We start from the raw sequence: 26,641 nt of genomic DNA on the forward strand, positions 1-26,641 counted from the left end.
ACATCTCCCTCCTGTTCTACAAACTGCCACTTCTTTGTTGCCTCTCCATGGGTTGTTGTCTTTTTAAGGGCAGGGACTGGGTGATCACTGGCTCTCCAGGATCACTCAGTGCTGAGTCAGCTGACTTCTAAAGCTCCAGGCTCCAAGTCCTACTGGTTATACAAACTCATGGAATTCAGCTCCTCTGGTTTTCCAGGCCAGACGTTATAGAGGTTTGTTTTCCTGTGTGGTCTCTCTGGTGCTTTCCCCTCTCTGCACCCACAGTGCCCTCCCTCCTGCGGGCAGCTCCCAACCACACTTTCTGTCCTTTCTAAACTCTCAGATGCAGCTTCTCTACATTTAGTTGTGGAGGTTTTTTTTGCCAGTCTTTGGATCACTCTCTGGTTTCTTTCTTTCTTTCTTTCTTTCTTTCTTTCTTTCTTTCTTCTTTCTTTCTTTCTTCCTTAGATGTGAGTGGTATCTGGTTGTAAATGTGGAACAAGTGAGCTTAGAGTTCTCCTACTCTGCCATCTTCCCAAGGGGCTCAAAGCACATTTTTTATGTTATGTGTATTATATATGGTTTTCTTACAATAAAGGAAGCTAGAGAGAAGAAAATGTTATTAAGTAAATCAGGAGTAAAGAAAAACACATTTATAGCACTGTTCTGTATTTATTGAAAAAAGAAAATGTAGAAGTGGGCCTGCACAGTTCAAACCTGTGTTGTGTTCAAGGGTCATCTGTATTTCCAAATGTAACTTTGTTCTCTCTTGCCTTATTCTCTCACTCTCTTTTGGAAGTCTCACCTGTGTTCATGGGTTTAATAATGATTTCACGTCTTTACTAGTTTTGTCCAGGTGTAGCTTGTTGCTCTATTCCAGTCCTATTTCTTCAAATGGGACAGATTTATTTAGAATATTTCACTATCAGGGACGCCTGGGTGGCTCAGTCGGTTAAGCGTCCAACTTCGGCTCAGGTCACGATCTCGCGGTCCGTGAGTTCGAGCCCTGCGTCAGGCTCTGGGCTGATGGCTCAGAGCCTGGAGCCTGCTTCCGATTCTGTGTCTCCCTCTCTCTCTGACCCTCCCCCGTTCATGCTCTGTCTCTCTCTGTCTCAAAAATAAATAAACGTTAAAAAAATTAAAAATAGAATATTTCACTATCACTGCAGACCTAACATCTCTAAAAACCCTCATCATCACCTCGCTTGTGTGGGGTTCCCCATCTTTTACACTAACAGACTCCTCCTCAGTCACCAAATTCTGCAAATATTTCATGTACTTTTCTCTTTCAGATTTAGTTCTATTACTTTGGCCCTAATCTTCAGTCTAACTTCTTATAAGAGCTACTGAGTTGGCCTGACTGGATATGGATTCTGTTCCCTCCAGTCATCTTGCATATTGTGACTGGAATGATCCTCAATCAAATTTGTCAGCAATCTTCTATTTCCTATCCAATCAAGTGGAACCTCCTTTGCCTCTCTTTCAAGGTCACCCACATTCTTTACTGTCTCCCCCCTCCTCCCATACTCTGTCCTCTCTCCCCTAACACACACACATGCTAAGGTGGATATTATGGTATCTACTCAGATGCTCTCTTCAGAGTATGAGAGTATGAGGTACCCATCCCATCTCACCTCACTCCCTGACCCCAATGAACATCAGCTGCTGATGGCTCAAAGCTGGATCCTTCACCAAGAGGGAACCTTAATGAAAGAGAATGCCTGCTTCCTCCAGGGGATGCCTGAAGCCAGTGACTGGCTAATGTGGGATCCAAACCCCTGTCCTCCTTGCTCCCATTTGGGACAACTCTAATCACTATCACAGCACCAGAACTCCACATAGGATCAGATGAGACCTCAGTTGCAACCAGTTTGATCTTCCTGCTACACAACCCTCTTTCCTCACTTCCTTACAGGTCTATGTTCTGAGACCACTCCCCAATAAATCTCCTGCACAAAACACTTGGTCTCAGAGTTTGGGAAACCAATCTAAGATAGTTCCAGGAGTGGTCCCAGGAAGTGTACTCTAACCCAGGATTTGGAGATGGATCACTTGCCAGTCAGTTGACAGGGCCCTGGCATGCTGTAGCATGAACTGTTAATATTTTTCCCAGGCATGAACTGAGGAGGGATGTTGGTGTGGGAACTCCTAGACAGTGCAATACTTTTGGTGCTTAAGAATTATAAGGTACATGGGACACTTGGGTGCCTCAGTCGGTTAAATGTCTGACTTTTGATTTTGGCTCAAGTCATCATCTCAGGGTTCATGAGTTTGAGCCCCATGTGGAGCTCTGCACTGACATCATGGAGCCTGCTTGGGATTCTCTGTCTCCATCTCTCTCTGTCTCTCCCCTGCTCTCTCTGTCTCTCTCTTTCGAAAGAAATAGATAAACATAAAAAAAAAGAATTATAAGGTACAGTGTGACTTTAAGGACTTTGGAATTGGGGAACAACTTCCAAGTGGCATTGATTTGTTGAAGACTCAGGGTGATTTATGACCAATTCATTCAGAATACAAAAGCAATATGGTCTGACAGAGTTTAATTAGTCTCCTACAGTCAGGCAGACTCAATTGTACAAATGGTGCTGCTTTAGAAAAGTTTGGATTCTTAGCTCCAGCACGTCTTCTATGCCGAGGTTAGGCCTAATAAGGAAGGACTAACCCCTAAAATTGGGATGGGAATACCTTGGTAAATGTGGTCAAGAATCTCAGATTCCCCAATTCCCTTGAACCTGATAGGCCTCTTGTTAGGCACCCACCCCTACTCAAGATGTGCTGGGTCAGGTAAGGGATGAGAGTGAAGTCACTGCAGGAACCAGGAAAGTAAGTGTGGGATCATGTCCTGAGGGTACCGGATCAGGGATGGAGAGCAGAACATTAAGCTGGACATAACCATGGGAACACTCTCCCATGATTAAGGACTTAACATTGTGGCAAACACCCCAGGAATCATGATAAGGTACTAGCCTGATTCTCAGGGTATCACAAAAACTGATCCATATTCAATGAAATAAAATCGCAAGAGCTTCCATGGTGTATGGTGGAGGAAAGTATTCATAGGCTTAGAGAAGTGGGCATGCTTCTTTATGTGTCTGCTATGTGAAGCTAAAAAAACCAACAGCCAGTGAAGGTCCCAGGAGAGCCTACATTCACCAAAGGAATGTTGCCTATGTTTGTGTCAGGAAGAGCAGCAGCATTGAGAAGCTCAGCCATGCCTGTTGTCTGTAGCCCAGAGCTAGTGGTAGGAAGAGATGCTATAAAACTAGGCTCCCTGATGGGTCTTATATTATTTTGAGCAAGATCTCAAAACAATATAAGCCAGATGCCAGTGCTTAACTTTCAGGAGTATTGTGGGCAAAATTATTGCAAAGACTGATGGGATTGGAGTGATATCCAGAAAATCCCAGCTTGGAGTTGGATAATAGAACATGGTGTTCCTGGATATGATATAGATGGGCTACCAACAAGGATATTATTTAATTTATACAGCCAAAAAAAATCAATGATGGATTATCAGAGACAGGGCAGTATCTCAGTAAAAATCACGATTCCTTGCTCAGTTTCCAGATCAGAATGGAACCCATTGGCTGAAGGAGGGGCTGAGTCTTTAGAAGTAAGGAATCTTCAATACCAAGGCATATATATTCATTTGTTATTCCCCTAGTACTTAAGCAGGGAATTTAGAACTACTTACTAAGGTAAATGTGCTATGGTGATAAAGAGGAATACTCAGAACTTTTGAAGATTAGTGAACACTGGTTCTGAATTTACACAAATACTTGGAGACCCAGTAAGCCAACATGGCTCCATATTAAAGTGAGGGATATATAAGGGCCATCAGAGTCCTAGCCAAGGTCTGGTTCTCAGAGGGCCTACTCATCTATTGGTCCTTCCCCTAATCTCCAAATGCCTAATTGGTAGGGACACCCATGGTAGTTTGAAGAACCTTCACATTAATTCCTTGACTTCTTGAGTAAGCACTAATGTAGTAGGGAGGGGCAAGTAGGGATTCTAAAGCTTCCTACCTCAGCGAAAAGAGTAAATGAAAAACAATGCTGAATCCCAAAGGGAATGGAGTAAATTAATGAAACTTTCAAAGACTTGAATATCATGGTCACTCCTATCATATCCCCATGTATTTCATCAGACCATTTCCTGCAAAAATTAAACAGAACATGGCAGGTGATAGGACAGTAGCCCCAGTTGTAGTTACTTTGCTCAATGTGTTTTTTGTTTGCTTGTTTTTTTTTGTTTTTTGTTTTTTTTTGTTTTTGCTAGAGCAGGTTAAAACACCACTCATCACTTGATATAGAAAATATATTTTTAGCTGTAACTATCAGGAAAGAGAAGTGGATGCCATTGGCGTTCCCATGGGATGAACAGCGGTTTATGTTTATGGTCTTGCCCTCAAGTCTATGCAAGTTCTTTGTTTCTTTTTTTTAAATGTTTATTTATTTTTGAGAGAGAGAGACAGAGGGTGAGCAGGGGAGGGGCCAAGAGAGAAGGAGACACAGAATCCGAAGCAGGCTCCAGGCTCTGAGCTGTCAGCACAGTGCCCCACACGGGACTCGAATTTATGAACCACGAGATCATCACCTGAATTGAAGTCGGATGCTTAACTGACTGAACCACCCAGGTGCCCCAAGTCTATGCAAGTTCTTACATCATTTACCAAGATGTAATCTGAAATAGGCTGTATTTTATGGACATTCTGTAAAATGTCATATTTATTCACCATATGATTGACATCATGTAATAGTAACAGATGAGAGATATAAGGCAAGTATGGTGGAGGCCTTTGTTTATACATAATATATACACCAAACTATAAGGTTTACACACCATAAACCTTAGAGAATAGGTAGTACATCTACAAAGATTTATAGGATTTCTGACTCCAGACAACATGGAGTAGACACAATCTGCCTACTTCTCCCACTATAGACATAGACTCTGGAAAATATATATATATATATATATATATATATATATACACACACACACACACACACACACACACATATATATACACATATATATATATGTATATATATATATATATATATATATATATATATACATATATATATATATTTGATAGATATATCCAATATAATAAGGCTCTAAGAGGTGGAGAAAAAAAGGCAGATCAAGGAGGAAACTTGGGATCTAAGGAATGACATTACAGGGATTTCCCTTGCTTCTGCCCTCCTCCCTTATGTATCCCAGACTAAGTAATAGAGAGACCAACAACCCAGAAATGCCAACAGGTACAACCACCACCACCACAACAGAAACTACTTGTTTTCCCACTTTTCCCTTATAGTAAATGGCATCACTGACTGCTGTGCCTGAGAAGTAGCAGCAGTGGGATTGGGGGAAGAGGCAAGGGTGGGTAGAGGTTAAGAAGGATTTAAATGTGGGGTGCCTGGATGGCCTAGTCAGTTAAGCATCCAACTTCAGCTCAGGTCATGATCTTGCAGTTCATGAGTTCAAGCCCTGCATTGGGCTCTGTGCTGACAGCTCAAAGCCTGGAGCCTGCTTTAGATTGTGTCTCCCTTTCTACTCCTCCCCGCTTGCACTCTATGTCTCTCTCTCTTTCTCTCAAAAATAAATAAACATTTTTTAATTAAAAAAAAGAAGGATTCAAATGATAATCCAATGATAAACAAGTTTTAACTGTATTATTTATGATTTGTCTTATTGGTTATCGATGATGTAGAGCTAATCATCAGTGGTGTAGATCAATCATCAAAGGAACTTTCTAGGGATACATACATTCTTATGTTGTTCACTCAATAGCAAAAATTCATTTTCATTGACTTTATAACTTAAAAAATCTATCAGCCAACTTCAGAAACAAGTGAATTGAAATATCTTATCCTCATTTAAGTGGAATATTCTGCCCCATTTAATAAACTAAGATAAATTATTTATTAAGTTAAACTTCATTCCTTTGAAATCCATAGAGTAAATCAACCATATGCAATTTTATTATAGTGTTTATTTTTTATTGGTAATTGAGTTACGTGAATGTCATATAAGTCAATTAGTTGAAAAACAGAAACACTGTGATATCAAGAAATGTCGAAATGTTTGAAAGGTGATTGTGAAAACGGACAAAACTCAGGACAAATTCTGGCTTGTTGAAGACACAAATGTGGTACCCTGGTCACTACCAGGAAGATGAACTTCTGTATTTCTTATTCAAAGAACACAATGAGAAGAGCTCAAGAATTCTGTCTTCAGCTGCTGACCAATCTGTAAGAGGCTTGGAAACTCCCCAAGACCAGGACTGAGAGCCATCCCCTTCACCTCTGATCCTTGAATGCCTGATTCTGATTCTCTTTGATGGTGCCAGGCCCCAAAGGGATTGGTTGCAGGATGTAGACTAAGGATTGAATTCACCATGACTGGACAAAAGCACTCTGAACACAGTGCTCCTTCATTGCCCGCTGAAACAAGTTCTGAATCCCATTTTTTTATGGCACATCACACCAGGATCACATATAATCCTAGAGTATCTTTATTTGTTCTATAATTTAATAGTACACCTATAAAATAATTACATTATACTTATAGCTTTTCTTCATTTATAAACAGACAAAAAAAAAAACAATTAAATACAATTTGAGCCATTGTAAGGTAAACTTTGTACATACCCCCAGAAGGAGCTTCACACTGCAGCATATCATATTGCTTCCATTGCTACTCCCACAGTTGGGTTCAAAGAGTGTGTGCTCATGTTTGTATTCCGTGAGTTCATAGCTTAATCCTTCCCCTATCTACTTGGGTTCTGTGTTAATAAAATGACAGGGTTGGCTCTGTTGTCAGCCAGAGACTCCCATCCACCCCTACCCTACTCTACTCCATTGACCTCAGGTACAGTCACGTGGACTTCCTTCCTTCGCAGCGTTTCTGCTGTGGGTCCCGCACGGAGTCTGGCTTGAGGTTTTCCATTAAATGGAAAAATAAATTCTAAAGCTGGACACACTCTCCACTCTTTCTCTCTATCCCAAGGTTCCAGCCTTCAAGGATTTCTGTTGAGTTCTGCCTCCTGATTCAGGGCTGCGTATAACCATTTCTAAAACCAATACCCTCTTGTGCAACAGCACATTCTGCTCCGGTCTCATGGAGTTACAGAAGTGATAGAAATGAAACCCGCAGCGTAGAGGCAGGAGACGGATTCACCGCCATGCCACAACCTTGCTCTCCGGGTGAACACCTGCAGATCCCCCATCGCTGCCAAAGGTCAGGAAGCCTCAGTTCCCCGAGCAGCTTGTAGAGGGTCTCACAAACCTGGAAATGGGTTTTTCTGAGTGCCTTTGGCAGCAGCACTTGAGATTGAGTGCTCGGGGGAATTACCAATGAAAGGTCTTCAAAGTGTGCTGCTTCCCGCCAATGGCATCTAATTCACATTTACAGATTCCATAAACGTTACTCACAGGGAAGTCTTTGCGGGGCAATCTAGCAAAGGGACTCGATGTAAGTATAAGTTTTCAGGATGATAAATTATGTCAACTTTCTTATGCCAAGAGTGCACAACATGAAAACCTCAATGATTCATAAAAATGAAAAATGAGTTGGTCATCTTTTTGTTTTTTCAAAAATTCCATTCTTTGAAAAGGAAGCTTCTGTAGGATAGTTTAACTAGCTTTCCGTTCTATATATTTTATTTTTTATTTCCTCCCACACCACAAAGTGAATGGACTCCTTATACTTTTAAATATTTCTTTTACCAGGAAATATCTTTTGTTTAGTGCCATGGCAGTGAAATAGTATAACTTCTCACACCGCATGTGCATATTAAATATCATAGGGCTTTTAAGTTCCCCCTTAATGACTTCCCAGTGAGTCCCCTCCCTACACCCTTCCATCCCAATCCACTTCCTATATTGTGCTGCAATGCTTTAGGACCTTCAGTGAAACATTATTCATTGTCAAATCACAATGTAAAATCACCTGGCGTCTCCCTGCCCAATCTAAGAATAGGTGCATGACAATGAACTGCTGACTAGGCATTATTTCTGAGTGAAACACCTTGTTGTGGGCCTGACTCAGAATAGTGCTGCAAAGCCAGAGTCCAAACACGTGAAACAATACATGGATAGGTCTATAGTGCTTTTTAACAGCTCTTTACAATACAGGTCAATTACAAAACCAGCGTTAATATGGAGACCTTTGTGTGTAATAATATTCTAATTGCAGCAATAATAGCATGCACATCAGGGTTCATCTGAGTCCACAGATGGGGGGGGGTGGGCGAAGTGAGGAAGAGGTGGTGGGGGCCGGGGGTAGGGGAGAGTGTGGCCTGCTGAGCAAGGTCCCCAGGGAAGCCCATTTCATGATCCCAGTGGCTCAAGTCGTCTTCTCAGTATTGGGGTTTTAGAAGAACCTCCCTGTGTCCGGACGTTGTCCAGAACCGCATCACAGCAGCGCGAGGGCAGCCCTCCCTTCCCAAGGGAACCTCTCAGCTGGAGGGCCCTGGCCCAGCGGGAGAGGCGTGAGGGCCGCATCCTTCACTTCCTGGGAAGGGGGAGCTGGAGTGTAGGGTGAGGCCAGGGAAAGACTCGCTTTTCCACATGGTGGAAACATCAATGCCGGATTGGCAGGGCAGCCCGGGAAAGGCCCTCTCCGGCCGCTGACTGGTGGCTGGTGGGTTTCCAGCCACGTCCCTCGGGCCTTGAAACGCAGCCCGTTTGGGACGCATAGGAGAGGCCCGCGGTCGGTCAGGAACACATCGCAGCGAAGCTCCGCTTGTGGCCCGCGCGTGTGACGAGGGCGCCGTGGGCCCCAGGAAACGTGCTTGCTGCGGAAGGGGCCACCGGGCAGCGCGTGCGTGGGCTCAGAGGACGGGGACGCAGGCGGCGGCGGCCCAGCCAACTGGCGCGCGGGGCGAGCTGCGTCCCGCCGCAGGTGCTCACTGCTTGTCCGAGTCGCTCAGGTTCACCGACATGCACCGACACTGCTTCACCTTCTGGATCTTTTTGAGTCGGAAGGGAGGGTCCAGCCCGGGACATTCGAGCTCCACCAGGACCGAGGTGACGCGCTGGGGCTTGCAGAAGGCGCACGACTGGAAGGACTCCTCCTCCTTGCGGACGTGGCGCGGGATGTAGAAGGAGTTGCACTGGCCGTAGCAGAAGCGGTTGAGGATCGTGCGGCTGCGGCAGCCCTCCTCGCTCACCGTCTGCCGCAGCGGCTGCGTCTTGCACCAGTCACTCTTGAGGTACTTGCGCTCGGTGACCACCAGGGCCTCCTGGCTGGAGGCCAACACCTCCTTGATCTGGTGCTGCCATCTCTCCGAGTGGTTGCTGCTGCCGTCCTTGTAGGGCGAGGGGATGGCGCCCGCCGGCCGGTTCTTCCGGGCCTCCGCCGCCTTCACCAGCACGGCCACCAGGCACAAGGACAGGGAGAGCTTCCAGAACATCCTGCAACGAGAGAAGAGTTAGAGGGGGCGTCTGTGGCGGGTGCAGGCGGGCAGCCGGTCTTCGTGGTTTCATTAAGAAGGGCTGCCGTCAGGTGGGGCCGCTGGAGGGGAGAGTGCAAGGACGATGTCCTAAATACTGCCCCGCAGGCAAGACGGGGGCTGAGACACTGCCAGGACAGTTAGAACACGAACACACGTTGGACAACTACAGAAGAATTAAAAAGCAAATGTTGTCAAAACTAGCCCAAGCCAGTTTGCTGGAGTGCCGGTGATAGTCAATAAATGTCACTGCATTTTCACTTAGTCCTTGCGCAGTGCTACCCTATGCGCATCACGCGTCTACCTCATTTGATTCTCAAAACAGTAGATGGGAGGTGGCATATATTAGCCCTACTTTGTAATGGAGGAAATTGAGGCCCGTAGACATTGAGTAATTTGCCCAACGCCACACAATGACTAAGAATGTCCCAGGATTTCGAGCCAGGCATCTGCCTCCAGAGCCACCGAAAGTAACCGCTAGACATGGATATATGATCAAGAAAATTAACAAAAAGGAAAGGAAAGGTGGGTATGGTTCCACAAGTTTCTTAACAATGAGTACTTGGGGGGGGAGGGGAGGCGCCTGGGTGGCTCAGTCGGTTAAGCGTCAGTCTTCCTCTCAGGTCATGCGCTCACAGTTCGTGAGTTCAAGCCCCCTTCCGGCTCTGTGCTGACAGTTCAGAGCCTGGAGCCTGCTTGGGATCCCGTGTCCCCATCTTTCTGCCCCTCTCCAGCTTGTGCTCTCCCCAAAATTAATATTAAATAAATAAATAAATAAATAATGAGTACTAAACTTAGGAATGGCCACAGATTAGGAAAAGTAGTATTTACACCTCTGTTAATTGCTGTGAATAAAAAATCACATTTAACATCTGCACGAAGATAGCCACATTAATTCAAGTGAGCCACGAGTTAGTTTCTTATAGTGGAAACCACTTCCCAGTTGTGAATTAAGAGATGAAGGCTGTATTAAAACTGCCTTAGACAATGCAAGAGATTGTATCTCCCGTCTGCATATTAGGGCCTGGTGACACAAGTGTGCAGGGATGGGAGCTGGAAGAAAACTTCCTTTGAAACATGTTTTGTAGAAAGCAAACTGATGTCTCTGAAGTTTAATTCGCAGTTTCCATTGTAATGTTTACATTAATACCCTCAAGGGACAGCAGTGCCTCTCAGTAGAGATGATTCTTACATCCTGACACCTGTAGTTCCTTCTTTACCCTTGTCATCCTCACCATCATAGTCACATGTGTTCATTGCCTCGCTGGGTATTTTAGCATTTGTAGAACTGCATGAGACTCTCATCCTTTCTTTTTTTAACTTTTTTTTTTTTTTGAGACAGAGAGAGACAGAGCATGAACGGGGGAGGGGCAGAGAGAGAGGGAGACACAGAATCGGAAGCAGGCTCCAGGCTCCGAGCCATCAGCCCAGAGCTGGATGCGGGGCTCGAACTCACGGACCACGAGATCGTGACCTGAGCCGAAGTCGGCCGCCCAACCGACTGAGCCACCCAGGCGCCCCGAGACTCTCATCCCTTTAACACGTACACCCTTTTAACATGTACAAAATGGCATGTAGTTATATGTATATAAAAATTATATAGTTGTAGAGTGTATACTAATTACATAACAGGCATAAACATCATGGCTGAAATTTATAGTAAGTATATTAACTCTCTGAAGTATTATCAATGTCTTAAATATATTTCTGCTAATAATAATAGTTCGTATTTATTGGTGCTCAAAACCTATCACTCTTAGGGCGCCTAGGTGGCTCAGGTCATGATCTCAGGGTTCGTGAGTTGGAGCCCCGCATTGCGCTTTCCACTGTCAGCACAGAGGACAGTCCACTTCGGTTCCCGTCTCCTTTGCTCTCTACCCCTCCTCTGCTCTTGTGGGCTCTCTCTGCCTCTCCCTCAAAAATAAATAAACATTAAAAAAAAACATTGCTCTTACATTTTCCTTTCGTGTGTAAGCACATTTAATCATCAACATTCTACGAAATAGCTATTATTATTTCTCCCATTTTATAGATGAGGAAACTGAGGCATTGAGAGGCTTCACAACTTATCAAGATCACATGGCCAGTATGTGAAGTATTTGAATCCTGGCTCCAGGCATGCTAGCTCCAGGTGAGTATACCTATCTCATTGTTAAAAATATTGGTGTTAAAATATCTATGCTAAAATATTTCTTTCTGTCATTGTTATTAGTCTAAGTGTAAGCCACAAGAGGCTTTTGCAAATCGTCTAGCAGAGAATTCCTTCATTCATCAAGTTTTGTTGAGTATTTATTCTGGAATAAACTTTAATAAGCCTTGTGAATTCCAGCACCTCCCACAGAGACAAAGCTAAAATTCTTCCAGTGTCAGATGAGCCCTGACAAGATCTGCTGTCCCCATCGTTACCTCACGGGCCTCGTCACCTACACTGTCCCCCTTGCTCATTCTGCTCCAGCAACACTCACCACCTTTCTGTTTCCAGAACATATGTGGCATTTTTTCTGCTCTAAAGCCTTATGTTTGCCTTTCTCCCAGATATCTGTATGGCCTTCTTCTACAGTCTTCAAGTCTTTGCTCAATTATCGCCTCCCCAGTGAGGCCTTAATAGGTAACTTCACCATAACCCTGGCATTCATTGTCTCCTTCATCCCTGCCTTGGTTTTCTCCGTGGCACTTAGCATCCTATAGAATTGAATAATCTTACTGATTTTTGCATTGTCTGACTTTTCCAACTCGATTTAAGGTCCAAGAAGGAAGGACCGCCTATTTTCCATTATTATATGTCTTGCATTCAGAACAATGCCTGGTACATTATGGGTGCTCAATAAATATGTGCTGAAGGAACCATGAATGCCATGCATTTCATTGCCTTCAATGAGCTTGCAATTTCTTTTTTTTACATTTTTTTTAACGTTTATTTATTTTTGAGACAGAGAGAGACAGAGCTTGAACGGGGGAGGGGCGGAGAGGGAGAGGGAGGCACAGAATCGGAAGCAGGCTCCAGGCTCTGAGCCATCAGCCCAGATCCCGATGCGGGGCTCGAACTCACGGACCGCGAGATCGTGACCTGAGCCGAAGTCGGACGCTTAACCGACTGAGCCACCCAGGCGCCCCTGAGCTTGCAATTTAGAAGTTGGAGAAAGGCATGCAGTTGACGGTGCTATAGTTTTAGAGACACAATGGCATAGGTTTCCATGGTGGTGATCCTGGGACGGAGAACATCTGAATCACCGGGATGCTTTAGAATGTAGATTCCTCACCTCCACCCCAAAACATTCTGAATCAGTAGAGTTGAGGTGGAGTTTGAGATCTGTATTTTAAAAAAAATGCTTTGGGTGATTTCCATTGGCACCAGTGCCCCCAGGGCGTAGGGGCACAAGGAAAGAGCATCAGTTCCTCCTGGAGAGGGAGCAGGAGATGCCCAGGAAGTAACAGGTAAATGGGTGGCTTAAATTCCAAATAACGTGCTCCCAGGCAGTGACACTGACAAGAGTGCAGAGGTAGATAAATGTAATGGCAAGAGGCAAGGGAAGTAAAAACACTTAGAGCAGACCGGGGAAAAAGGGAAAGATTTTCTTTTTTTGTAAAAACATTTTGTGCAATGCAATTACTGAAATTATGAGGCCGAATTTTTAAAGGACTCTCCTCATGCCTCCTTAGTTCCAGCACGAATTGTCATATTAAAATGGCCATGCTTCTAGCAGACTCATGGCAAGCAACTGAGTATTGGACTCATTCAACTTACACAGCTTATTATATTTGCAGAATGATTTGTGATCTCAATAGTCTCTTAAAAAGAAAGTATGTTGGTTCCATTTTAATAACTTCCAAAATTATTAACATTCTGAGTAAACACAACCAAAAGTTTGTAAGTCCCAGCCAGGAAAGATTTACAGAGTCACCCTGGTCCTCCATACCTAGTTCCAGGAACAGCTTCACATGCATCTCTGATAGGCTAAAAAAATGCATGCGTTCACTCAACAGGTCCTAGCTGTTGTCAGGGAGAACAGAACTAAAACATGTTCTGATCAATTTGGGGCAAAACCCCTTAGAGTCACAGTATTAGATGTGATGACTAACAACATGCATTCTTTGAACACTTGGAAACATTTTCAAAACATCTGGCAATCACCCTTAGAAGTTATGCCTCATAAGAACCTAAGAAGAAAAGCAAATCTCCCATTCTCAAGACCAAGAAAAGAGGCTGATGATAGCTAGGTGACTGGGATCAGCCCAAGCTCCTCTCTTTCCTTTCCTCCATCTCATATCTTTATACTCCTTCACACATAGCAACAGGAAGGTTGTCGAGGATCTGGAACCTCAGTGTCAGGACAGGTAAGTAGGCAAGAGGTATTTGCCGCAGCGACTGTTAGGCTGTATCCTCTTCACTTCAAGGGTTCAAGGGCACACTAAAGGCTCTGAGCCAGGTTTTGCTCATGGCAGATACTACAGTGGCCCTGAAGTGTGTGGGGTTCCTCAGGAGAGAACAGGCATGCCTCTTTCTTCAGTTCACTGTTTCACACACACTTGCACACACATGTCGGTGGCCCCACCAGGACCTGAATTTAGCACTGCAGAGTCCAGCTTTGCCTTGGAGCCCTTTGCTACTCAGAGAAATGCATACAATTTGCATTTCGTTGTGTGCATCGAACATCTTTCATCTTACCCTCACATCTTGTGTTTGGCTTGTCTCAGAAGAAACTCGTAAATAAATCTTGTTTGCTTTATTAACCATCCTTGTGGCCTGACAAAGTTATAAATTTGCAAGGGGTGCCAGGACCATAAATGTTGATATGCTAAGCAGCGGGGTTGGTCAAAGTAGGCTGTGGGGAGAGAGAGGTAGCAAAAGCACTTTCTTCTTTTTTTTTTTATTTTTACTTTTTAAAAATATTTTTTTAGCGTTTATTTATTATTGAGAGGCAGAAAGACACAGAGTATGAGCAGGGGAGGGGCCGAGAGATGGAGACACACAGAATCTGAAGTAGGCTTCAGGCTCCGAGCTGTCAGCACAGAGCCCAACGCTGGGCTCGAACTCACAAACCTCAAGATGATGACCTGAGCTGAAGTTGGACATTTAACCGACTGAGTCACCCAGGCGTCCCAGAAGCACTTTCTTCTTAAGTAACACCCCCAGGGCCTGGCCTTTGTTGATATCAGAACAGGGGCTACACAGACCAGGGTAATATGTAGGCAGCTAAAGAACAACTGGCCCCTTCTGTCAACCTTTCCTAGAAGTGTCCAGGGGTTCTACAATAGGAGCTTGAGCAATAATGCTTCCTAATTTCTAGGAAAGGCCGTGGCAGTGCTGAATCCTCCCTGCCAAAAGGTGTATGTAAGTGACCAGAGGCCAAGGGTTCAGTTAAGCTGATTAACTCACTCCCAGAGTGACCTTCTTGAGTTTTAGAGGTCGAGTCAAGACAGTACAGAGCTGTGCATTAGTGGAAGGTAGGATGCGGCCCGAACGTTTTCTGTGACCTGAGAATTCTAGGATATCCTTGGAAGGTTGAAGGGAAGCACCCAAGGCTGAATATCAGCGCACACATCTGAGACAAAGTTGCTCCCATGGCCCAAGTGAAAACAGAATCCAAATCAAACAGGAAACTCCAAACAAAACCCCCAACAGGGTTAGCATTTAGAGATTATCTTTGTGAGTGTTACTACTAGCACCTCAGCAGCCAAATGTACTTCATCTCGACATGGCTTTTGGGCTGGGAGGCTGTGCTTGAGCTCTCCAACTGGTGGTGGATATTCCTTGGCTCAGGCCTCCTCCTCCTAGCCTAGACCGCTTGTCTGCTAAAACCACTTGCTTTCAGCCACCGTAATCTGCCGCTCACTGTGGCCCGTGGGCCTACCCCAACCTGAGGTCTGTTTTTGTAAACAAGGTCACGTTGAATACACCCATGCCTATTAGCTACATTTTCTTTATGGCTGCTTTTGTGTCACAAGAACAGAGTGAGCAGTGGGAACAGAGATGGAAGAGCCCACCAGTCCAAAATATTTACTGCCTGGCCTTTCACAGAAAAGTTTTGCCAAATCCTGTTCCAAACGTTTTCTCTCCCAATTCAGCCATTGCTTTCTTTTTATCTTTGTTCTCTTTTGCTAGAAAAGTAGCTCCGAATTTTAAAATTTCTAACTATGAAATATTTCAAACATAGGGCAAGCTAGAACATATAATAAACTCTCTCTACCCACCACCAAGGTTAAAACAATATTAATATTTCCCATCTTTATTTTGCTATCGCTTTCAATTTTGAAAGAAATAAAGCAATATGGGTGATACCGAAGTGTTGTCCTCCTATCCTTCTACACTCATTGAAATGACCAGCATGCTAAAGTTGGTTATATCATTCCTAGTAATATGTTTACGGGTTATGTTTTGTGTATGAGGGCATGTTTTTGTGCACGTTTGACCTTCACATATCAAGTATATATATATATATATATATATATATATATATATATATATGTATATATATGTACTTCACATATATATAGCTATACTCTTCTTGAGCAACTTTATTTTAATTTTTAAAAATTTCTGAGCAACTTTTAAATTCAACAATAGGTGTTTGAGATTTTACACATGTAGACGTTTTTAGGAAGACTCTATTCACCTCCACTGCTGAATCTTAAATACCAGTTGATAAATTCACCTTATTGAAGGACAATGAGGTTGCTTCTATTTTGTCACTATGACCAACAGTGCTGCACTGAACAGTTTTGTGTATATTTATTTGTGCCCACCTGTCACAGTTTTTCTAGAGGAGACACTGAGAAGTGGAGATCCTGGGTCATGGGATATGTACAACTTGAGCTTGACTAAGTTTTGCTAAGTTACTTTTCAAGTGCTGATACCAGTATTCTCTCCCCTGAGTAATATGTGAGTCCCTGCTCCTACACAGACTTGCTAACACCTGGTGCTAACGATTTATTTCCTTTTGCCTATCTGAAAAATTTGAAATGATGTCTTATTATGATTTGAAGTTGCATTCTTCCAATTATAAGGGAGTTGATCACCGAGCTCAAATACTTTAGTTGTACACTGAAAGGGAGTGATTGCAACTTGTTCTAAGTAAAGGAGGAAAATTAAAATTTTAGGAAAGGAAAAATAAGAAGTAGTAACTATAAATCTTCTTCTTTTGAATTTTTATTTTTTATTTATTTTTATTTTTTTAATATGAAACTTATTGTCAAATAAACCTGAACTGTCATGAGAAGAATAGGAAGTGGCTTAGGATTTCAAAGCAGAATGATCAGGGAAACCCACATGACTCAGAAGTTTGAAATCCAGGGGCACTTGGGTGGCTTTGTCAGTTAAGCGTCAGACTTTGGCTCAACAGTCCGTGAGTTCGAGTCCTGCATCGGGTTCTGTGCCGATAGCTCAGAGCCTGGAGCCTGCTTCAGATTCTGTGTCTCTCTCTATCTCTGCCCCTCCCTCACTTACGCTCTGTCACTTTCTCTCTCAAAAATAAATAAAGATTAAAAAATCTTAAAAAAAAAAAGTTTCAAATCCAAATGGGTCATTTACTTTTCCAAGTGAAAGTGCCTGAATGGAACACTGACTATCATTTTGTTCCAGGAGAAGTTTAATTTCATCTGGAGAAATTATATTATGTTTTTAAAAAAAGTTTTCAACCAAAGAAGAAATGATACTATCATTACTTACTTTGACTTCTGGATAGCAAGTGTATCATTTAGGAATTTGTGATCAGGGTTCTTAATCTTTGAAAAAATTGTTGGGATGAACTCAGTCTGGGAAATGTAACACTGAGGCAAGATGGCAGCAAAGCGTTAAGTTAAATAAGAAAACGGATGGGAAAGCTCTTTGAAAGCTGTAAGCTTATCCACACATGGTTGCTTTTCTCTAGAGCAGAGTCACTTGGGGATGGGAGTGAGAACATGGTTTCTGGGCCTGAGGCTGCCCATCTCATGACCTTATGTGACTCACTCCTGAGCTTCTCTGGGTTCTCCCCTGTAAAATGTTAATGGCACTTGCCACCCCCCGTTCCATGTTTCTGTTATGAGGAATGTGGAACTGAGATCCAGTCATAGTCCAAGAACTCTCTGACCGAAAAGGACCATGAGTTTTATTTGAAAGGAAGGAAGAAATTATGAGCAATCTATTAAAGATTTTATAGCCAGTGACATTATTCTCTGCAGCCGTTAAGCAGAACCTTCATCGTCATCATCATCATCATCATCATAGTTGTTATTATTATTATTATTATCATTTTCAGATGAAGATTTCAGGCTGTGGTTCAAGGAATCCGTCATACTTCAGTAATTCTGCACTCCTCAAGCCCTTGTGGGACAGCCTTGTGTGTTCAGGATGAGCTTCTAGAACAACAGGCTTCCACGTCTTCGACAGCAGAGTAAAGATTTTCCATCAGCGTACACATAAAAACAGAGTGGCCTGTCCAAAATGCTCTGAGCAAAATAAAAAGCATGTTGCCCAAGCACCCCATCAGCTTTTCTTGTTCACTCTCTAATTCTAGCTACTTTGCTTCACTTGTAGTGTGACAGTGCATAACAGTGGGACATAGCATATACCGAAGCCTCACGAAACTGTGTACCCCCTGCTCACTTCCTCTGGAATTCACGACAAGAGTCTTTTTATTCTTTCTCTTTAGTCTTTTGATGTGTTTTACTGATTTTTCTCTCTCTGGCTTCCTCTTAGAGGTTAGTGTTCCCCAAGGGTTTTTCCTGTTTTCTCTTTCCTCACATTCCTACTAAGAATTTCATCTGTGCCCATTTCAGCCACCAGCTGCTATCTGCTTATGATTCCCAGACTCCACCAAATATTCCCTGGATGCTCTGTAGGCAACTCAAATTTTATGTGTTCCAAATCTCATCCTATTTTCTCACTCATCTCTTCGGAAAGTTACTATCTCAGTGAAGAGCACAGCACTTATCCTTTCAGCCAGGCCAGAGAGATGAGAGTTAGGGCAGGCTCTCGTTGATTTACCGCCTGAGAGCCAGAGGCACGATGCTGTTCAGGTGCTGGAGCCCAGGTTCTTCATGGATGCTGCCACATACCATGGAGCACAGAGTTGATAGGTCTAAGTCAATGAGTAACAAAATGTGAGAAACAACCCCCTGGCAAAGAGTTTTACTCCCCAGGAAAAAGAGACATGCTGGAAGAACTTATTCTGGTCTGGGTTGTGCTGACACAAGGATCTGATAACCGATGCTTCGGCAGCCACCATGAAGATACAGCATGGGGTGAACGTCAAACCTTTGCCATATAAAGCACAAAATGGAAAGCTGCTGGATTCTTGATTATGTTGGAAAGCCATTGAATTAATTATCCCTAGAGCTGCTTATCTGGACTTCAATGTTGTCAGTTAATAAACTCTTTAGTATTTAAATCACTTTTATTTGGGTATGGAGAGTATCCTATCTTCTCCCATATTAAATCCATTAATAAGACCTCATTGTCTTTCTTGCCTCACTGCTAAACCTTGCTGTTACCACCTTGGTCTGGGTGCTCATCACCTGAATATTACACCAGTCTCCTCACTGGCCTCCTGCCTTCACACTCACATATACCTTCCAGAATCCTATCAGAATGAACATCCTAACATGAAGATCTGTCTATCCCTTTCAGTTAAACCCTTTTCAGATTTCCCGTCATGTGCAAATTCAAAGTCTTTGGCACAGTGTATACAACTTCTGTGATCTCTGTCTCCTCCAGTCTTATCACATTATCCCCTCACAATATGGCCTTATGCTTGAAACACACAAAACTCTGTGTCCTACCACATGCAAGGCTGTTTTCCACCTGCAAACATTTGCACAGTTATTTCTTTTGTTTCTCTGACCACCACTGGGCATTTAAGTTTCATTCAAATGCCACTTCCTTTGTGACACCATCTGTGTTTCCTGTATTCTTCATTTCTGCCACCATCATACCTGTCTCATTACAACCACAGGGCACTGGATGGCTATTTGCTGCACACTTTCCCTCACTAGAGTGTACGTTATTGGAAGATAAGATATTTAATCTTTGTTTCCATACTGACTTGTAGTGGGTCTGCAGAATAGTTTTAAATGCCTATTTATGTATGAATGAATGAAAGATTGAATGTTTTTGTAGGTTTTAGCTACACTGGTATAGATGTGAATGTTTTTATTTTGATTTTTTTTGGTGTATTTATTTTGAAAAAGAGTGAAAGGGTGGGGGGTGCAGAGAAACAGAGGGAGAGAGAGAATTCCAAGCAGGTTCCAAACTGTCAGCTTAGAGCTCGACGTGGTACTCAGTCTCACCATCCATGGGATCAGGACCTGAGCCCAAATCAAGAGTTGGATGTTCAACTGAGCCACCGACGTGTCCTTATTTTTTAAAAAATGTTTAATGTTTATTCATTTTTTGAGAGAGAGTGAGACAAATACAAAGAACAAGTTTGGGAGGGGCAGAGAGAGAGGGAGACAGAATCTGAAGCAGGTTCCAGGCTCTGAGCTGTCAGCATGGAACCTGACGTGGGGCTCAAACTCAAGAACTACAAGATCATTACCTGAGCCGAAGTCAGATGCTTAACTGACTGAGCCACCCAGGTGCCCCAAGGTGCCCCTATTTTCAAAAACTATAAAGAAGAACTTGAAACTGGGTTAACTTTTCAGTAGTAATGCTCCTTTTTATGCAAGACTCTAATCATGATGATTTTTTTTTTAATTTTTTTTTTTAACGTTTATTTATTTTTGAGACAGAGAGAGACAGAGCATGAACAGGGGAGGAGCAGAGAAAGAGAGAGACACAGAATCTGAAACAGGCTCCAGGCTCTGAGCTGTCAGCACAGAGCCTGACGCGAGGCTCAAACTCACGGACCGTGAGATCATGACCTGAGCTGAAGTCGGATGCTTAACCGACGAGCCACCCAGGCGCCCCTAATCATGATGATTTAATGCATATTAGGCTATCAAAATCAGAAGTCAACATAACTTTTTAAAGTAGAATAATTTTTTTTACAATCTAATAAACTGTTGCTTACATTTCAGTAGTTATATTTTTTTGGGTCCTTATTCTCTTTTTATTTCAAGCTGTTGCCCACTTCTTTTTGTATTTTCTGCCACTGACCTAATGTTTTTGGCATCTCTCATCTTCCAACTGGCAGAAGTACAATGCTGGGGGTTACAGAAAGTCTTTCCAAGAGGTATGTGTTCAAGGGTGGCTTTGAAGGAAGCAATTTTCAAATTCTCAACCTCCATTTGTTCCTTCTCTTCTCAGAGATCTGCCCTAGAAGTTGTCTTTACACTGAAGGCGTCTGCAATGGGACAGGTAAGTCCGCTGCTTCCTGCCTCTATCAGTGTCCCTTCCCCCACGTGACAAAAGGAAATGACAGCTTTCATCCACCCTGCTTCTACTGTGTTGTATTGCTTGGGGTATAACAAAGATTCCAGGGTACAAAGTGAAAAGACAATTCTAAATATTGGTACTCTCACTAAAAAGTAAAAGTCATTTTCATAGATCCTTTTCCATGTCAGATTGTTTTCAATAATTTGCTTTAAATCAACCCTGAAGGAAGACCTAAATTGTTGGGTGATCTGTCACCAAAAATAATTTTTTGCTGAAATGGTATTTTACATGTAAATAAGTTTGAAAGATTTTAAGAAATTGAGACATTGTTATTAGAAAACACATTTCTATTACAACCTTTTCTTGTGAACATATTTCTTTAGCATAAATTGTACACATAATATAACCATACACATACATACACACACACACACACACACACACACTATATGGTAGAAATTTTCTGCTGATTTGCTGAATCTTGTTTCTTCCTGGCAATAACTAGTATTTATTCATGAAATTATAAATAACAGTAGCAAGTCTCCATGTAAGGGGCATCTTTTTAACAGAGGTAAATAATTAAAATTTACCTTTTTGTATTTAATAATTTGTTTACTAATTTGTGACTTATTATGCTATTTTGATCAAATACTATTCTATACTCTAATGAGTAAACAATCAGCAGGAAATATTTAAATACTTAAAGCTTACAACAAGAGAATTAAAATTTGCATATATACCTTTTGGTCACAGAAAAAGAAGGACAATGCGAAAAGACTTTTAAACATAAAGCATGTTATAACAGGATAAATTCTATGGGGAAAACTAGAAAGACATATGAATTCAAGGAAAAATGATGTCATTTGCTCAGGGGTAGAGCAAGACGTGAAGTGGGCTGCAGGTGGAACTCTGGGATATAAGCTTTTCCAGACACTGAGGAGAGGAAACCTACAAAGGAGGCAGAGGAAGGGTAGAGCTAGGCTTTAAGAAGTCAGATGAGAGAAGATTGAGAAGTGTTCACTGGATCGATCTTTCATCAGTCTTGGCTGGAGGAGTTTTAGAGACTTGATAGGGTGGGAGCAAGATTGCAGTGAGGATAATAGGTAATAGTTTCTGGTTTCTGTACATTGAAATGTTGTTGGTAAGCAGTAATTCATCTAACCGTCCAAATATTTAACAGTGTACTCCAAATGGAGTAAAAGGACCAACTGGGAAAGACAGAAATTACTTTCTGAACCACATCAGCAACCCAACCAATATCACCTGAAAAGCTGAACAAAATGAGGCAAGTGCCAAGCTGATGCCTGTGATTGAGGTTCCTGGTACTTTTCCTAAGGTTTCCTTGATGTTCAGATAATCTTCTCCCCAAACACCTAAGCTGCTAGTCCTCTTCAATGGAAGACTCCATCAGAATATATATCAAGCCTGTTTTGATCACTACCATATCCCTGGAACTCAGCATGGGTCCTGGCATATAGAAAATGACCAATAAATATTTATTGACTAAATGAACAAATATATAATATTTTAGAGAAATTATAGATGTCATAATTGCTAATATTCAAACAGTCATAATACAACTGATATTTGAGAAAGAAGAAAGCCTGAGAGATTAGGAATCAGTCCTTTGCCTTTTATTTAGGAAATAAAGTAACTTTACGTGTACCATTCAGGCAGCAAATATTTACTGAGTGCACATGTGCTCATGATATGTTTGGTGTCCATTCTGCTTTTTATAACTCTCTGTTTAGATCTTTTCTTGGATCACCCTAATTATAAATAATGTAAATAAAAAGACTTCTACTGAACTTTTGAAGTAATTCTAGAGAATGTTTCTCGTTAACGTCAAATAAAGCCAGTTATACCTTACGTCAAGCTTATCGAATCTTTTCTAGTGTATTGTTTCCAAACACAAGTATTGGCACATATTTCTATAGAGCAAGTTCTATTAACAATATCTACTATTTGCATTCAATACAGATTCAATATAGGACTCTCTTTAATAGGTGGTCCTCAAACTTCACTATAAATGAGACACACCTGGGAACTTGTTAAAAATGGAGATCCCAGGACCTCATACTGAAGGAGTTCTGATTCTCAAGATTTGGGCTGGAATCTGAGAAATAGCATTTGTAATAAGCATTCCATATTCTGAAAAACACAGCCTAAGTTATTTGTCTAAAATATAATTATCTAGGTTCTGGTCCATTGCCCAGGGCAAACTTCGTTAATTATATCTTCATTAATAAGGACTAGAGACTAATCCAGCGACATGGAGCAATCAGTGTTAAAGTTAATTGAAATTCAGATCTAACATCTCTTCATTCTGTGAGCAATTTCCCCATGTTTAGAGTAGAGGATTTCTTTAATGGTTTGTGACAGGAAGATGTGAGGGAAACGATTTGCAAATATTGTGCTGTATGTTTCCATTTAGGATGCCTTTCTCTCACGCCTGTGTACTGTGGCCTCTGCAGCTCCATGGATCTTAATGTTGGGAGAAATCCCTGCACGGGGCCCAGGTGAGAGGGTCTGAACCAGGGACTGGCCAGTGCAATTCAGATGTGGTGGATGTTGGCTTTCACATGCATGCAGAGGCCTGCAAAGGAACCAACTCGTTTGATTCTCATGACCTGCCTGCCCTTCTCTTCTACTTTTCCATGAAGCTTGGGTCCCTTTCAGGTAACACACATGGAGTGGGAGCTTAAAAAGCTAAAGAGAATCCACAGCAGGTATCAACTATGGTAAAAAGGGCCACATAAGGAAACCTGTACATTTAATATTTAGAAAACCATAGGTATTTGGCAGAGGTATTGGCGATGACAGTGGTGGGTGTTAAGGGAGAGGAATCCCTACGAGCTACCATCACTATTTAGAGGGCTCCTGGCTGCTCCAAAGCAGGTAGGCCAAAGCGAAGTATTCTTGCTGAATGTATGTTATTTTAAAAGATAACAACTATAGCTCTTTAAAAAGTGAACTGGTGTCCAGAATACATAAATCCACAGAGACAGAGCACAGATTGGAGGTTTCCAGAGGCTGGACGTGGCACGGGGAATGGGGGACTATTAATTCATGGGAACAAGATTTCTTTTCGGGGTAACGAAAATGTTTTGAAACTAGATTGAGCTTGTGGTGGCACAACTTTGTGAATGTACTAAAATGTCATCGACTTGTGCATTTTAAAATGGTTAATTTTGTCCTAATTTAAAAAAAATAGCAGAGAAATTAAAATAAACAACGCCTTCAACAAATTCCATTTATAGTTAAAATCTAAATCAGTAAAAATCAACCATTTAAAAAAAAAGTACATGAAGAGGTTTATAGCACATTAAATACTTTATCTCTGAGAACATACGTAAATAAAAGTTCCATGATTGCCCTTCAAGGACATTATAAAAGAGATGTCTGCCTTGGGTGAAAAATAGCATTATGTATAACCCACGTTAATTTGCTTTTCTTTTTAAACAATGTTTTTGTCTTTAAAATAATATTTTCATATGGTGGCAAAAATTCTGTTTTATACTTCTAGAAAATTTGGATAATTCAGAAAACATTAAAGAGAAATACAAATAAATTTCAATGACTGTAGAATTTTCTAATAGATATGTGTTCAGTGTACTTAATTATTCTTCCGTTTAGATTGTGTCCCAATTTTCAACTTTATGAGTATTACTGCTATAAGTATTTACCTGTGTATGTGAATTTTGGAGTATCACACAGAGATCTCTGGACTCTAAAATTTAACGGGTTTGAGCATTTATTTAGGAAATCAAGTCTCTTGGTCCAGGGACAGATAGTTGAGGTAGCTGCTGCAGGCCTTGATAAGAATGAGTGTGGAAACCAATAGTTCAGAACTCCTGACCAGTGAAAGAGCCCACAGAAGTGACAGGGGCTGAGCAGAAGCAGAGGAATGGCCTTTGATAGAAGGAATGACGTTTGATAGACTTACTATCTTCTCAGTTTACCATGTCAAAGATTTTTAAATATAATAGAAATTTTTGAAGATCCTACACAGGAGAACAGTGAGAAGCAAACATTTGGGGGAGGTTCTCTTCGAATAAATATAGGAGAAGACTTTGCTGGTGAGGAATAAAGGAAACATGTGAACAGAGTATCAGTATGAAGTGTCTATATGTGTGCTCAACAAATATCTAGTAATAAAAGGAGGGGTCTTGGGGTGCCTGGGTGGCTTAGTTGAGCATCTGACTAGATTTCAGCTGAGGTCATGATCCCAGGGCTATGCGATCAAGTCCTGTGGCAGGCTCTGCATGGAGCCTGCTTGAGTCTCTCTCTCTCCCTCTCTCTTCTTCTCCCCTGCTCATGTTCTCTCGCTCTTTCTCTCTCAAAACTAAAACTAAAAAATAATAAAAAATAAAAGGAGGAGTCATGGGGCGCCTGGGTGGCTTGGTCGGTTAAGCGTCCGACTTCGGCTCAGGTCACGATCTCACGGTCCGTGAGTTCGAGCCCCGCGTCGGGCTCTGTGCTGACAGCTCAGAGCCTGGAGCCTGTTTCGGATTCTGTGTCTCCCTCTCTCTCTGCCCCTCCCCTGTTCATGCTCTGTCTCTCTCTGTCTCAAAAATAAATAAACATTAAAAAAAAATTTTTTTTTAAAAATAAAAGGAGGAGTCTTGACATCAAATGGGACAATATCCTTTTATATTAAAATAAATGTAAAATATTTTAAAAATGATTTCTCCGGGTAACTCAATAATAGGTTAGTAGAAGCATTCTGGAAATTATGGATAAAATTTCCTATTTTCTTCCTTAGGGCCCTTTTCCTCTTTTCACAATTAATTACAGATACATTTTGATCAGAGTTTCATAAAATGCGGTTCCCTGATTAGCAACATTTATATCACCCGGGGATGTTCTAGAACTTGTCCCTCACTTCCATCCCCCAGATCTATTGACTCAGAAACTCTGGGGGAGGAGATGGGATGTTTTGGGGTCCAATAATCCACCTTTTAACAAGCCTTACTGATGATTCTGGTTTTTTTGTACATAAGCTTTCTATTACGAAACTTGTAGGTAGAGGGCTTTAATAATAAGAATTTCTAACAATTGCAATTACTTTGCTCCTTACTAATGGCACTACATTTCTTACCTGACACATTGATTTAAAATCAATGCAAGTACTGTATATAAAGTGTCTTGGGGTGCTTGGGTGGCTCAGTCGGTTAAGCGTCTGACTTCGGCTCAGGTCATGATCTCACGGTCCGTGAGTTCGAGCCCCGCGTCGGGCTCTGTGCTGTCAGTTCAGAGCCTGGAGCCTGCTTCAGATTCTGTGTCTCCCTCTCTCCCTGCCCCTCCCCACTCACTCTTTCAAAAAATGAATAAACGTGAAAAGAATGTAAAAAAATAAAGTGTCTTAATCATTCCATATAAAGTTTTCATCTGAAATACTTCGTAAAATACTCACTACAGTGCGCATCTAAAAATTCATAGTTCATTTGTTATTTCATAGTTCCACTTTTCCTGGAAGTTACATTTAGTGAAGGTGCACAGGTAAGTGCCCAGTGACACAGTAAGTGACAGAAAACTAAGTTTCAGATAGCAGGAGGTCCTATGAAGAATGAACACCAGAATGATGGGAGAAAAATGTTTTGGCTGTGGTGTCCTTAGATCGAGTGGTTAGGGAAGGCCTGTCTGAGGAGGCCATACAACCTGAGCCCAAGAAGGAATGATACTCTGATTTCTGGAAAGAGGGAAGAGCTAGCATGGGAACAGCCTGGGGTGAGGACAGCTTGTCATGCTCTTGCAAGAGAAATGCCAGTGTGGCTAGTGATTAGTGAGCTGGGGGACAGTATCGAGACATGGGGAAGAGGCAAGTGGGACCAGATCATGTATGATCTTTTGGACTACAATGAATGTTTGGACTTTATTGTATGTTCAGCGAGAAGCCAGTA

General features: G+C 42.1%; 1 protein-coding gene across 2 annotated transcripts in view; it reads right to left on the reverse strand.

Moving 5' to 3' along the window:
- Nucleotides 1-5,963: 5,963 nt before the first annotated feature.
- Nucleotides 5,964-26,641, reverse strand: part of GREM2 (gremlin 2, DAN family BMP antagonist) — a 111,042-nt gene continuing 90,364 nt past the window's right edge. For both annotated transcript variants that reach the window (XM_019423274.2, XM_019423270.2), the window contains one exon: nucleotides 5,964-9,407. In XM_019423274.2, the coding sequence (XP_019278819.1) occupies nucleotides 8,900-9,406 (507 nt within the window). In that variant the 5' untranslated portion in view covers nucleotide 9,407 and the 3' untranslated portion in view covers nucleotides 5,964-8,899. The remainder of the gene's footprint in view (nucleotides 9,408-26,641) is intronic.

The sequence above is a fragment of the Panthera pardus genome, unplaced genomic scaffold, assembly GCF_024362965.1.
Source record: "Panthera pardus isolate Hobbes unplaced genomic scaffold, ASM2436296v1 HiC_scaffold_21, whole genome shotgun sequence".
Taxonomy (NCBI): Eukaryota; Metazoa; Chordata; class Mammalia; order Carnivora; family Felidae; genus Panthera; species Panthera pardus.